General features: G+C 36.9%; 1 protein-coding gene across 1 annotated transcript in view; it reads right to left on the bottom strand.

The window, feature by feature from the left end:
* Positions 1-15747, bottom strand: part of CTNNA1 (catenin alpha 1) — a 183638-nt gene that overhangs the window by 95440 nt on the left and 72451 nt on the right. Inside the window, exon 7 of the mRNA XM_061189651.1 lies at positions 14051-14254. Coding sequence (XP_061045634.1) covers positions 14051-14254 — 204 coding nt within the window. The remainder of the gene's footprint in view (positions 1-14050; positions 14255-15747) is intronic.

Below are 15747 nucleotides of genomic sequence, written 5' to 3'. Positions count from 1 at the left end.
AGGCAACTTCTTAATTAATATGAAATCTACAGAAGTCGTACCACCACCCTCCTGAAAAAAAGAAAGCCCTAATTACTGCCATTTATTAAATTCCATTCAATCAAAGTTTAGTGAACAACAAGGAAACATCACTACTAAATTATACAACAGTCAAGCAGGTAAGAAACAGAAAACTTCTTACTATACATGATAGAGCTTTAAAAATATGATTCAGGGGAGGGCAATAGCTCTGATAATGCTTCAGGTAGTAGACTATGGAATGCCTAGATGATTAGGCAATGACCAATTCTGACCTTCTAAAAAAGTGCTTACTAGCAATTTAACCAAGAAAACTCTGCATCGTCCAATGACTATACTAGGTACACTCCTTTTTGGAGAATCAAGGAACTCAAATCAAATACAGTGTCAAAGCATTTACTTCAAGGACACATGCACAAAAACCCAAGCACAGCTGGGCAACCGGCCTCAGGAAGGCCATACAGGAAGAATAGGATCCTCCTCTTAGCTGCTTGCACCCTTCTCCAACCTCAAATACCTGATCCAATGTTACCCTCTACGCTGCCTAACTAATTCATAGCTGCTGCCCACCCACAAATTCACTTTGCCATGACCCCTCGTGACCCTGACTCTACTTAATGGCATAATTTCCTACTTCAGTTTCCATTTACTAACTGCATCGTTTTCTCATTATTTTTCCATACAAATTCCCAAGAGAATCTAATTGGCCTAAGAACTGGGGACTGAGAAGGGGGCTGGACAGAATAAAGCAAGCTGTTCGAGAGGTTGCAAGACAGACAAATGCCTTCAGAAGGGCTGTAAACATTGCAAAGACTATGCCCTTAAACATCTAATATGCTGACATCTACTCAAATAACCATAATGATAAGAGATGTCTTTTTTTAACTTTTTATTATGGGATTTTCCAAACATTCAAAAGGATTAAGAATACTAAAATGAACTTCCTTATGCAACATCACCAAGTTTTCACAGCTATCAACTTTCTGCTTCCTTGTGTCATTTACAACACTTCTGTTAGTTTTTGGGTGGAATATTTTAAAACAAATCTACAACATCATGTCATTTCATAAGGGATTCCCCTTGAACCTATGTTCATCTCTGGATGTTCAAATCTTGTCAAATGTTGAGGGTTAAAAGAACTATCACTTGTCCAAAACCTCAAATTGCAAACATAGTTACTGACGTTTATCATCATAACCCTAAAACTTATGTGACTTTTTTTTTTTTTTTTGCCGCACTGCTTGGCTTGCAGGATCTTAGCTCCCTGACCAGGGATCGAACCTGGGCCCCAGCAATGGAAGGGTGGAGTCCTAACCACTCAGCCAACAGAGAATTCCCAAACTAATGTAATTCTTGATTCGGAATGGTTTTAAGAAAATAGCTAATTTTGCACTAGCTGGGAAAACCCACTCAAAAAAAATAGTTTGATTCTAGCTCTAGAGCTTGCCAAAATGACAGATCTGTAGACAACAAGTAAGAGCTAGTCAATGGAGTCAGTTTTAACAAACACTGTGATTAGAATTCCACTTTTTAAATGGAATTTTTTCCTGAATGCTACAAAGTTTGATATTGCTTTGAAAAAAAAAATCCAACAAACATCTTCCTAATGTTTTGAAGTCCATTTCCTGAGTTAAGAAATTATGATAGCCTAAGAAAAACCAGCTTTGAAAAGGTCAAGGGGACAGGGGGTTCCTTTATCACAAAAGAAATCACTAAATAAGGGTATATATAAACAACCAACTTTTAAAAACCAAACAATTTTCCAGTATATAATGGCTTTATCTTTTTTTCACCAACATAGAATCTTAAAAACAACATAGGGACTTCCCTGGTGGTGCAGTGGTTAAGAATCCCCTGTCAATGCAGGAACACGGGATCGATCCCTGGTCCAGGAGGATCCCACATGCCGCGGAGCAACTAAGCCCGTGCACCACAACTACTGAGCCTGCACGCCACAACTACTGAAGCCTGTGTGTCACAACTACTGAGCCCACAAGCTGCAACTACTGAAGCCCGAGCACCTAGAGCCCGTGCTCTGCAACAAGAGAAGCCACTTCAATGAGAAGCCCACGCACTGCAACGAAGAGTAGTCCCCACTTGCTGCAACTAGAGAAAGCCCACGTGCAGCAACGAAGACCCAATGCAGCCAAAAAAAAAAAAAGCAACATAAACAAATAGGTCTACTTCCCAGCAACAAGTGAATTTATTGTTATGAGCTTTAAAGATTACAGTTGGGTATCACTGGTCAAATACTAACGATTTTTCTTATAAAATATTTCAGGTTATTTTACACCAGGGAATAATAAGCAATGTTCATATAGACACAAGAACAAGGCCAAGTCAAAACATAAATCTTTTTATTCCTAGAAGATGAGTTTCTTATTTGAGTCTGCAAAACCAATAATTCTCCCTCCAAGCAGGGAGAATTAATTCAGGACAAGTACGCTCCGGAGTTAAATTTAAAGGACAATTAGCAGGGAAGCCTTGAAATCAGATGCCACACTGCATTCTATACGGTAGACTATTACAAACTGCAAATTACAAAACCCAAAGTTAGAATATCTGCAACTGGAGTAAAACCAGGAGGCCAATCATTCCAACACATCTGAAAATAATCCTTGTAAGACAATTTATTGACTAGATATTATTTTAGCATAAAGCAACTCAAATGAAATGTCTTCCTTATAGTGTATCTCCAAATCATACCATTATGAAAAGGTCCTATGCCATTTTCAGAGAATGACCAAACAAAATCAGTTCTCAGCAGTCTTTGGTTCTAAATATTGAATATTCCACTTTAAAATAAATAAGTTATTGAGTGACTGTCAAGTACTTATTTAGCAGTCATCAGATGTGAACACAGACTGAACACAAAATAAACAGAAAAAATAAGGGCATTAGCTCGGAGAAGAAAAATATCACATTCCACAGACTTTAACCCTTCTAATTTTATGACTAAGAAATATGAAAACCATAGTAATTTTCAAGAGAGCAGGCCTGAAATCACAGAACAGAAAATTTCCTGGCAGCCAGGGCTATACCTGTCTCTGGCAAGGACAGTTTGGAAACTCAAGGAGTTTTATTAACTACCTTAAGTCCTCTAAAACACCCAATTAAAAAAAAAAATTTTTTAAGATCAATGGACAGAAAATATTAGGGTAGAAAGTTATGATTGATAAGCTTCTAATTTTACATGTTTGTCACATATGGGCATTGTAGATAAACAGGTTTATTTTATAAACAATAAAATGCCTACTTTGCTACATTTGAACAATGACACTATTTTAAAAGAATCAATTTATTATCAACATATGACAACTTTGCCAAAAGTAAAAAGAATAAATGAGAAAGAAAGAAGTGTATTATTAATTTCCTAAAACAATACCAATTTGCATGTATTTATAGCATTTTCTAGTTTTATGTTCAAGTCAAACATGGTATCCCTTTCCCTTTCCACACTCAAATGAGGGGTGGCGGGGGAGATCCTCTGTCAGCTGTGATTAGATGCTTGAACTACAAGATCATGCAGACTTGTGGGTGGAGACTGCTGCTTTGGCTCTTTGCTATAGACAGAGCAAGGAATGGAGCTATCACACAGAACTGAGAAGAATCTGCTACAAGAGACAGGAGAGCAGTCTCGGTCACTGCCTATCCAGATCCCTGTTCACCTTGTTCTTGGCTACACATCATTTAATGCTCTTTTGTCTCAAGGCATTTTTTGCATTACCACCACCCATTATCCCATTTTCTTCATTTTGCTTGGTCTTGAGTGGTTCTCTGTGCCCTCTAACAAAGTCAGGTAGAGGGGCAGCTATTAATGACCTTGTTTCACAGCTGAGAAAGCAGCTCAGGGGGAGGCTACTTGATCAAGCTTTAACGATGCCTATTCGATGTAAGCATTACTGTCCACCATCCATGGCATCACTATGATGAGGACCATCAGAAGTAGCTCTGGACTGATAATCAGAAGGCTTAATTCTAATCTTAACTGTTCTTACCTGGGTATGATCACAGCCAAGTTACCTCTAGTTTCAGGCTGTTTTGAAAATAGGTGGTTGGTTTTAGGTCTGGTTAAGATGGGGTAAACATTTTCCACCCTGTCTATGCCACTGAATGCAACTAAAAACTCTGGAGAGAATACATAAAGTAGTAATCTGAGAACTGAAATGAAAAAGAGCCAAATCCACAATTATAGTTGGCAGACAGGGCTATAACTGTCTCAGTAACTATCAGAACAAGCAGACCCTAAATAAACAAACAAATAAATAAGCAATCAAGGTACAGAAGTACTGAACCAATTCAATCAACCAATGCCATCAACCAACTGGATCTAATTGACATTTATAGAACACTCCATCCAACAACAGCCAAAAAACATAGCCAAGTGCATACAGAACATCACAAAGATAGCACCACTGGGTCATAAAACAAATCTCAATAAACAATTTAAAAAACTGAAATCATGCAAAGTATGTTCTCTGACCATATTGAATTTGAATTGAACTAGAAATCAATAACAGAAATTTAACAAGAAAATCTCCATATACTTGGAAATTAAACAACATACTGTACTTCCAAATAATCCACCGGTCAAAGAGGAAGACTCAAGGAAAATTTTTAAATATTTTGAACTAAACAAAAATGAAAATACAAAATATTGAAATTTATGGGATGGAGACAAAGCAGGGCTTATATGGAAATCTGCCCTAAATCTTTACATTTAAAAAGAGGAAAGATCTCAAGCCAATAACCTAATTTCCCACCTCAAGAAACTAGGAAAAGAAGAACAAAATAAACCTAAAGGAAACAGAAGAAACAATGAAGAACAGAAATCAGTGAAACTGAAAATAACAGAAAAATCAATGAAACCAAAAAAACCTGGTTCTTTCAAAGGATCAACAGAATTGATAAACCTATAGCCAGACTGGCAAAGAAAATAAAGGGGGCAGATACAAATTACCAACACTAGAAATGAATTAGACAATATGGCTACAGACTCCCCACAAACACTAAAAGGATAATAAGAGAATGCTATAAACAACTTTTGCATATGAAACTTGACTAACTGGATAAAATGGACCAATTCCTTAAAAGCCACAAACTTCCAAAAGTTATCTAAGAAGAAATATATAACCTAAATAATCTCACATCCGTTAAGAGAAATTGAGTTTGTATTTTAAAACCTTCAAAAAATTAGTTGAAAAAAAAAAATTAGTTGGCTGGACTAGATTAAGGCTTGGCAAACTTCTGTAAAGGGCCAGATATCAAATATTTGGGGCTTTGGGGGCCATTCCATCTCTGTCACAACTACTCAACTACACGACTGCAGTGGAAAAGCAGTCATAGATTGTTAAGTAAACAAATGGGCATGGCTATGTTCCAATTAAATTTACAAAAATAGATGGCAGGCAAGACTTTACCGGAGAAGTTTAATTTGTCAACCCTACACTATGATAACTAATGTCACTTCCAAATTCTAAAATTTATAATTCTATATTTCCATGGTCAAAAATCACTGACAAATAGTTCAAGAAAAGGATAATGCAAATACTATCACACAGAGATAACTGACTCTGTTTTCACCAAGACTTTCTAGAAGTACATACTGTAGTAAACAAAAAGCCCTCCCAGACAACTCATTACTTCAAACTAGTCCTGAATGAATCATTACCTCAAAAAGACGAATCACCTTATTAACGTGAAAAATCTTCAGTGTTCTCATATTAATAGTACTTTGGAAATAAACACAGTATATGATTATGAACAAAACCTAAAAATCCATGACACATAAAACTAAGGGTCTAAGTTTATTTCTAAACTTTGTGTCATAATGACCATAAGGAACATTGTCAAAAATGTGGGAGGAACTACAGAAGAAAATTTATATTGCCTATTATCCCACCACTCAGTGATAATTGCTAATATTCTGATATATTTAGAGGTTATTACTACCGTTTAATTTAGACACATTTTTTAGATATAAAAGCTCTTCAAGCCCGCCTGACATCTAAAAAGCATAAATTAATACCAAGGACAGTCTAACAGCAGTCTCCTGTAGGCTAAAACCTGATGCATCTGCAGCCTGACACTGGGCAGGCTTCCAGGTCTGCCCCATCATCCTGATTTCAAGAGACTGCTCTACTATTGTTCCATTAAGCCAGAGCCATTTTATCTAATATACAAACATGCATCTTTCTGCACATAAAAGGTTAGGAACTTGCCTGTTAAATACTGCAATCCATAATGCCAGAGTGGCATATATAGGAAGTACCTCAGGCCTCTAAAAAGCAACATAAAATATAACTAGGGTGAGATGTCCTCTTCAGACTTAAGAAGTTCTCTTAAACCTCTCATCTCACACCACAAGAAAATCACACAATTTTTGACAAAGAAGCTTTCCAAATTAAATAAATGCTAATGTCAAGAGGACTAAGTCCTACACATGCTCGAATTCTGCATTCAATGAAACACCTATTTATACCTAAATTCTCCAAATATGCTAGGCAGCTCACCGAAAAGCTTACACTAACAAATCAATAAAATCATATAGTACAAAACTATGGACTAGCAATACAGGCAAGAGTCTACTGCAGGAAACCCAAGGGTTCACACAAAGATGAAAATCATAGCATATCATATAACAAAACTCAGGCCCTGTAGCTGCACATCACAGAGCCAACTGAAACATCTATGACACTCAAGTAACTCCAGAGAGTCTAGCTTGGGAGAATACTCTAAAAAAGCTTTCTTTTCTTCTTCAGCTCACTTCAAGCAGCTATACCAGACCTGGGTTTACCTTATTTAGTGTGAAGTATTTAACTTCATTAATAAACTTCAGTAATAAATTTCATTTATAAAGCTATATAGTGAAAAAACCCATGATTATTAAAGATGATGATGTAAAATCGTATTTGCTGACTTACAAAGATACACTGATAAAAGTAGTAAGCATTCAGATTTTCAGGTCACAGGGATCTGAGTTCAAATGTCAGCTATATGACTGAGTATTTTTGAGCAAGTAACAATTCAATAGGATTATTATGGAAGTCAAACAGGTAATAATGTACGTCTCTCAGCACAATGGCTAGTATACGGTAAGCAGTATAATTGTAAAGACAATCCTTATTTCTGTTGTCAAAAAAAGAAGAAACAGTAAGAAAAGAATAGATAAATGTGTACATACACACATAGACAGAATGAACTCTGGAATGCTATATACCGAAAATGGTGATATATAATGAACAGAGAACTTTATAATCAGAAAAAAATTAACCTATTCTAATTTTGAAAATAAGAAAATGCAGCCACAAAATAATGCAGTAACAAGCTCTTCGAAGGAGTCCTTCAAAGGCTTGGAAGCTTTGGCTCCGCTAAAGTGGTTCCAGGAAAGCATTTGCAAAACTGAGAAGAGATTAGCATCTAGATTAAGTGCTTCCCCTCACTGCAATAACAATATATCTTTGAGAGTGAACATTAACCGCACCTTATTCATATATTCCATATCTAACTATTATCCAAATCAGATAAAAATTTTATACCTGATATGCTAACATAATCAAACCCCTCAAATACAGGCCCAGTCCAATACAAAAAATGTCCACTTACTTCATTACTCTTTTAGGATCCTACAACCTCCATCGTTTCTGGGCAAGAACAAAGATAAAATTTAACCTTAAGCAACATCATCCTCACCTGGTCCTAAGCTGTACCAATTTTCTTCTGCCTAAAACTAGTTTAAGGTATAAAAATTACAAGCTACAATAGCTACTATGTACGTTACCATTCTGGACACTGAAGGAAGAAGTTGGGACTTCCCTGGTGGTTCCAGTGGCTAAGACTCCGTGCTCCCAATGCAGGGGACCGGGGTTCAATCCCTGGTCAGGGAACTACATCCCACATACCGCAACTAAAGATCCCACATGCGGCAATGGAGATCCCGCGTGCCACAACTAAGACCCAGCACAGCTAGCTCAATAAATAAATTAATTAATTTTTAAAAAAAAGGAAAAAGTTGATGCTTAACTCTTATCTACTCACCTTAGCTGGTTGGTTACCCAGTAGTCAGAATTATCCAAGAGAAATATAATACAAGCAAGAAACAAAAACTACATATATAATTTAAAATTTTCTAGTAGCCGTAAGTAAAAAGAAACACGTAAAAATTAAGAACAGATTTTATTTAACCCAATATATCCAAAATATTATCAATGAAATATTACTGAGATATTTACAGCTTTTTCAGTGCAGTAAGTCTTGGAAACCTGGTATATAGTTTACACTCACAGCACATCTCAAATTGGACCTGTCACCTATTAAGTGCTCAATAGCCACATATGCCTACTGGCTACCACACTGGATGGAACAGAGCTAAAGCTACTCAAGCCCAAGGCATGTGTTTCTTCTCACCAATTATAAATTCTAATTCTAGTCAGTCAGCATATGACCATGAACTGCTGGACAAGATTGCTCAGGTCAAAACCAAATGGAATTCATTTCAAAGACTGAGGGTCATTTATGTTTCAGACACTGTGTTAGGAGTTTTCAGATTGGGGTCAGGGGGAGGGGGGTTAGAGTGGAGAGTTTTGTTCATTTGTTTTTTGAGGGGAATGTGAGTGTGACAAAAGAGACAAATAAGTTTGGTCCCAATAAATTCTACTGCAGTACTGGGAAAAACTCAAAGCACATGCTCTAACAAAGGGAGAAAGGACCACATTAAGGATCAGCATATCCCTTAGCAGAATGAAGAGTGTGAAATAAAGAATTCGGCTGTACCAAGTACAGGCCTCTTCAGAAGGAGACTTTTCATTGGCATTGAAATACTATCTTCAAAAAACATTACAACACAGAACTGGGCTCCAAAGTCAACTACACATTTAAGAAACAGAAAGTTGAACCCATTAAACTAGTAGTTTGTTTTAACCCATTAACCTAATTGTTTTTAAATTTTGTTTGTTATTTTTTTTTACTATGTTTATCGTATAACATAACATTTACCATCTTAACCAATATTAAGCATATAGCTCATAGGTCTCAAGAACATTCACATTATTGTGCAACCATCAGCACATCCGTCTCCAGAACTTTTCATTTTCTCAAACTGAAATTCTGTCCCCATTAAACAGTAACTCCACATTCCCATCTCCCCCAGTGCCTGGCACCCCCATTCTCCTTTCTGTCTCTATGAATTGGACAACTCTAGGAACCTCATGGAAGTGGATCATACAGAATTTGTCCTCTGTGTCTGGCTTATCTCACTCAGCATAATGTCCTCCAGGTCCACCCATGTTGTTGCACCATTAACCTAATAGTTTGAATGTTATACGAATATTTTGTGTCTATGCGGAGAACATTAAGAGGGTTAAAACTATTTTAAAATTTAAAAACACTCTGCATACAAGAACGGGGACAAACTGGAAATACATATACCTAAATGTTAATAGTAACGGTGGGTCAATAATTTAATGCACATGTATGATTTTCAACTACAAGAAAATAAACAAAGTGGCAATAACTTTTTTCAAATTCAATTACATTTCACTTTAATTTCAATCCATTCACTTTTTTTTTTTTTTGGCCGCACCCCGCAACATGCAGAACTTCCCCAACCAGGGATTGAACCTGCACCCCCTGAAGTAGAAGCGTGGGGTCTTAACCACTGGACCACCAGGGAAGTCCAATCCATTCATTTTTAAACCCATCCAAGATGTTTTTCTTTCTCTAGAATCCTCATAGGCAGAGTAATCTTAGGCTGATAGAGCAAGAACAAATTAAACATAACCACAATAACTACATTTCATTTCAAGGAAACCTGGAAGTCATTTGTGAAACAAAGATCCACTGAACGGTCAAAAACCCTCTGCTGTCAGGCATCTGAAGCATTTCCATAATGTTTAAGTAAGTAGGGGTCAAATGCATTACCCTTGACATCAGTATCTCTTAGAGCATCATACAGTTAAGTTAGTGATAGATCTAAGACTACCTATCTCTAACTCTTCAAACTACAATGCAAGTAGAAGCATTAAGGCTGCTGGCCTCCTGGCCCTTGGAGCCTTTAAAAGGGAGTTTGGCCCTCACCCTATGATCTAACATATCACTTCCACTCACTGCTTATTTCAGAGTATTAATTTTTTCAAAAAATGTCATCTGTATACCGAAAGAGCTACAGGAAGTAAGGGTAAATCACCCATGGCCTCCTCCCCCATAACCCTCTAGAATGTAAGGTCAATAAGGGCAAGGATCTTTGTTTTTTCCACTAATATATCCCTAGTACCATGAATATCCCAAACTGTTCACTTTATCCATTCTCCCAAGTCAGCGTGAGTTCATTAAGCAAGCACCTATTGAGTATCTCTACTACCATTATACTAGACCCTGAAAGAATATTTTTTAAATAGTTCCCATCTTTCAAAAGCTTCAAACCTAGTTGCAGAAATTACATGGATATAGGAAATACAATTGACCAACAATTCAAGGAAGTAAACAACTGAGTGCAAAACTTCAAGCTACAAAGAAATAATGTAGAATGGTGTAGTCTGAAATGGCCTTCAGCAAAGAGATGGGGGGGAAATGTGGGCCTTGAAGGAAGGGCAGGTTAGGTTTAAACAAGTAGGAAGGGAATTTCAATAACACAATGAACAATGTCCTACTGAAGGCATGAGCTCAGACTGGCCTGAGCAGGCAGAACAAACTGGAAGTGGAGAAAGTGAATACAGCCTGGAATAAGACAACAGCAGTGGAGACAGAAAAGGACAAATGCAATAAACCATCGTAGCACTTTCTCCACCTTAACTGCACATTGGAATCTCCTGGGGAACTTTTAAAAATACTGATGCCTGGAACTCACTTTGGTAATTCTGACTTAATTTGGGTACAACCTAGACATCAGGATTTCTAAAAGTTTCTTTTTCAGAAAAAGCTTTTTTTCTTTTTTTGGCTGCGTTGGGTCTTCGTTGCTGCACGTGGGCTTTCTCTAGTTGTGGTGAGCAGGCTTTTCATTGCAGTGCGCGGGCTTCTCATTGCAGTGGCTTCTCTTGTTGCAGAGCACTGACTCTAGGCGCGCGGGCTTTGGTAGCTGAAGCACACGGGCTCTAGAGCACAGGCTCAGTAGTTGTGGCGCACGGGCTTAGTTGCTCCGCGGCATGTGGGATCTTCCTGGACCAGGGCTTGAACCCGTGTGCCCTGCATTGGCAGGCGGATTCTTAACCACTGCACCACGAGGGAAGCCCCCCAAGGATTCTAATGTGCATCCAAAGTTAAGTAAGAATCATTGCCTTATCCCACCAACTGTACATTCTGGAAAATAAAACTTTATTAAATTAAAAAAAAAAAAGAATCATTGCCTTAGAGGAAACACCAATGTAACCTGATAAGTGGCAACACAGGATGAAGAAGGAAGGCTCAAGAAATTACAAGATTTTTTTTTAAGTATGTATCTATAAAAATCATGACATGACTAAGAGAATCCAGGAAATGAAAAAAAGTAAAAATACGTGAACCTTTCTGGATTTTACCACTCTGTCAACAAAGTTCTAAGTACTGAACCGTTTTAATTAATCCAGACTGTCTCAATTCTCCACATACCATAATTATTTATCTAATATTTTTCAAAAGAAATAATCAAAACTTAAACTGAATCATTTTTTTAAAATCAAGGTAAAGCTCAATGCAAAGATTATAAAATAAATACTCCACAAATCGCCTCAGGTTTTCCAGCTAGAAATAATCTCATCCTCCTTGCAATCCCCGTGGTATTTTAGTAGTACCTATGATGGCACTCCCAATAAATGTTCTGTAGAGATGCTGTATGTTTCAGAAGGGAGGGATCAGTGCTTCATTCCTCCTCTTACACAGTGCCCAGCACACTACTCTGCAGATGACCCATACTCAATATGAACTGAGGGACAGGAAGATACTGCCGGTTAAGTTCTGACTGTCACTGGAGGTTCTAAATGTTCTTGAATGCTTCATAAATAAGCAAAATCTATCCCTAGTTGATTCTGCTTCTTGCAGACCCTTTTACCATTCTAAGTTTTCTTCAAATGTGCTTCATTGCCCTCCCCCTTTATCCTCACTCCATCACTTTTTGACAGGACACAGCCTGATCACTGTTATGTGAGTCAATTCAAGGAAACTAAATATTTTTATCTTTAGGAGAAATGTGTTCAGAAATCATCTTCTAAAATATATTTCTGAATATTGAGAGAACTTCTTTCAAAACCCCTACCATAATCCTTAAATTTCAGCCTGACATCAATCACTGTTCTTGTTTTCACTTACATAATAAAATGTTATGTAAGAGTGCTGTTATGGTCTCCATATCTTAAGTATAAATGAGTATCTCCCACCATTACTTACATCCATGGCACAAAATAGAAAGTACTATTTGTCTGGCATTCTGGGGAGAATCCAGGAGGTACCTCATGATCAGAGATGACTAGTCCAAGATCTGACCAACCCCAAGACTCAAGGAATATCTTTTAGACTGGTTAGGAAACTCTAGTATGGAGGAATGAGAACAGATTTATCACATACTCTTCCCCACAAAGGCTGTTTTTAAAGTCGTTTCCCAATCATAACTGCATTGGACACTTTCGTACCACTTCAGCACACGATAGTAGATAACTGATTCACATACATGCCATGAGTCTTTGTTTCCCTGAGCCAGTCTTCAAATTATTCATTTTTTTATATTTTCTGATTTTCAGGCTTATATATGGGTTTTTAAATGTATCCCACATTTTCACTGTGACTTATCAACCGCTTTTTCCATTTGATTTAACTAAGCCTCTAATCTCATTTTTCTGAGGTAGACTGCATACGATCAAAACATGGCGAGGGCTTAAAAAAATTTAATATGCTTCACTAATTTCACAATATGGTAGAAACAAGATAAACACAGGAAAGCATTCATCTTCACCCTAGGAATTCCATCATGACTCACCATTATATGTTCACTTATATAAGAATACAAGTGAACAAACAAGATGTATGGCAAATGAACAAATGAGAAAGTACCAAAGATCTTTTCGTGAAAACTATTAAATAGGGAAAAATCACTAGTGAGGACTAATTTGCATTGTCCTTCTTCCCTTTAAAATGATTTTATATAATTTTTATTGAATTTATTCCTTCTTTGCCACAGTAAAATACTGGGTACAAGGTCTAAACTACACTAACCCTAAAGCAGCATTAAATAACTGGAATGAAAGAAGTATTAGGGAAGGAAAAAAGAAGACATTAACAATACAGAAAATAAATCAACAGATACAGTATTTTCTACGGCAAAAAAATTGTCAGGTATCCAATTTCACAGCACTGGTTTTTAAACGTAAACCTTAAAAATTCAAAAACTCTATACTCAGTTCACCTAATACAGCTCTACTTGGCAATTACTTACTCTTATAGCACTGCACATGGCTCATTCAAATAACTTCATCAACTATGAATATTTTCAGCATTCCCTTTTACCCAAAATTAGATGGCCACCTACATGTGATAATGGAATTTTAGGGGTATTGAAGGTTACTATCCCTAGTAGACACATGCTGAAATATTTAGAGGCGAAGCAATACAATGTCTGCAACTTACTTTCAAATGTTTCATAAAAATAAAAAAGGTTGTATATGTGTATATATACATATACACGCATATATTTATACACACAAACATGCACATGTATTTACATGTTAATTGGTGAATCTAGATAAAGGGTAGATGGGTGTTCATTATATGATTTCTATAAGTTTAAAATTTTTCACACCAACAAGTTGGGCAGAAAGGGGGCACTACAGAAAGCCATTTATCCATTCCTTGAAAAATTTTACTCCACCCAAGAGTCAAGAAGCTAAAAACGTATTTGACATATGTAGTTAAAACATATTTGACATGTACAGTTAAAACATGTATAGTTAAAACACCTCTTAACATGTATAGTTAAGACCCAACAATTATGGAAAACCCCTGTTACTTCAAAGAAATGTTCTGAAAAACACCTCAGATCCAACATCTGCTATAGAAAATTCCTCTTACTCACGTTGCCCATGTACTCCGAGAGCAGGTCCTGCAAGGCCTGGCGGACAGCATTACACTCTGCCACGATTCTCTCACGCCGGTCATCACGTGTGCACGATGAATCAGCCATCAGGGCAGCCCCACTAATGATGCTTTCCAGGCGCTCCTCCAGGGAAGGCCTAAAGCGCTCCTCGCTGAAGCTCAAGGGGTCCACAATGATTTGTTTCTGCAAAGGAAGCATTATTGAATGCTAGTGTAATCTCTATTCCCTCCAATATTCAAGAAGGTGAGGAAAGTGTTGATTAGGAACACCAATATATAACATAAAAATTTCAATGCCTGAAACAAAGTTATACTTCTTGGCAGTTGAGGGGCATCCCACACAAGTTGGCTTATGGTGGATTACTTCTCAAAGAAGACGCTGGAAGCAATACTATCCAGCGGAATGGGACCTGAATAAGGTATGATACCACAAATGCAAACAGAAATATGTCGGCATAAAAATCATGTTCACGTTACTTAATCTGAACATCTAAAGGTCAGCCTATGCAGTAGTAGTAAGTTACCAAATGAGAATTACAAGGAAAATAAACATTAGCACTCTTGTTCTTTTCTATGTACAGAGAATAAAACTGCTACACGACATTAGCAGAACTGTTTGACCACAAAAAATAAATAAAAACAAAACACTGACTTCTGTCTTCAAAGTTTCAGAAAGGAATGAGTTTATAATCAATTTCAATTTTCTTCATCTTATACATTTCATTAAAGCTTATAAAAATTCAGTCTCTAATTTATCCTGTTAATTCCAAACTAGAGACTTTCTTTGCTGAAAGACCTCCAGGTATTCTGTAAGAGATGACAGCAATCTGTCCCAACAAAGCCACTCTCTGAGATACAATTGCCCGCAAAAGAATAAATCCTTCCTCTGTCTTCCCTTCACTCCCCTGACTCCACTTAAATCCAGCTTTACCACTGATGAGTGAGGTCAGGTCACAAGTAAGCTACAGGTACTAGGTCAAACATCAACACCCCCAGGACAAGATCTACTGGCCTTCCTCAAACTTCTCCACTTGATACAATTTATTCTTACACCAATAAATGTCTGTACAAATATTTTGCCTTTAATTTTTCTTTATACGAACTATGTTCTTATTGATCTCAGTTTAAATGCCAAGTTTTTTCTCTAAAAAAAGCTTGCCCTTTTCCAATAAGTACACGTCTTCTTTCCCTTCCAAAGAACTGTCAGTTTCAAAACTAAACATACAATTCCTTCGGTTTATTATTAACCTACATTTTAGCTGATTATTTTTTTCTACCAGATTAAGTTACTGCAGTATTTCTCTGGTCAAAACTGAATACACAACATCTTCTTCACAATGACCAACAGGTATGAAGAATGAATGGTCATAGAATTTTAACATAGAGTCATAGAACTTCAACAGACCTGTAAGCATTTAGTCCAACCCTGTCATTTTATGAATGAAGTTTCACTGTAGCCTTAAGAGGTTAAGGGACCTCTGATAGATATTACTCAACTTAGGGCAAAATGTAATCTGTACTGCCTTGAATGAGGCCAGTACCTAATACTGCCAAATTTGAAAAACAATAGTGCCAGTTAATTGTAAGATATATCTTAAGAGTTTGCCATAAAGTCATTTAATGTTTAAGGCTCCAGGGTAAAAATTCAGTTCTAACATCATGGTCTTTAGGCTTAAC

The sequence above is a fragment of the Eubalaena glacialis genome, chromosome 4 (genome assembly GCF_028564815.1).
Source record: "Eubalaena glacialis isolate mEubGla1 chromosome 4, mEubGla1.1.hap2.+ XY, whole genome shotgun sequence".
Taxonomy (NCBI): Eukaryota; Metazoa; Chordata; class Mammalia; order Artiodactyla; family Balaenidae; genus Eubalaena; species Eubalaena glacialis.
The sequence above is the reverse complement of the archived record's forward strand: the minus strand, read 5'-3'. Positions and strand labels throughout refer to the sequence as shown.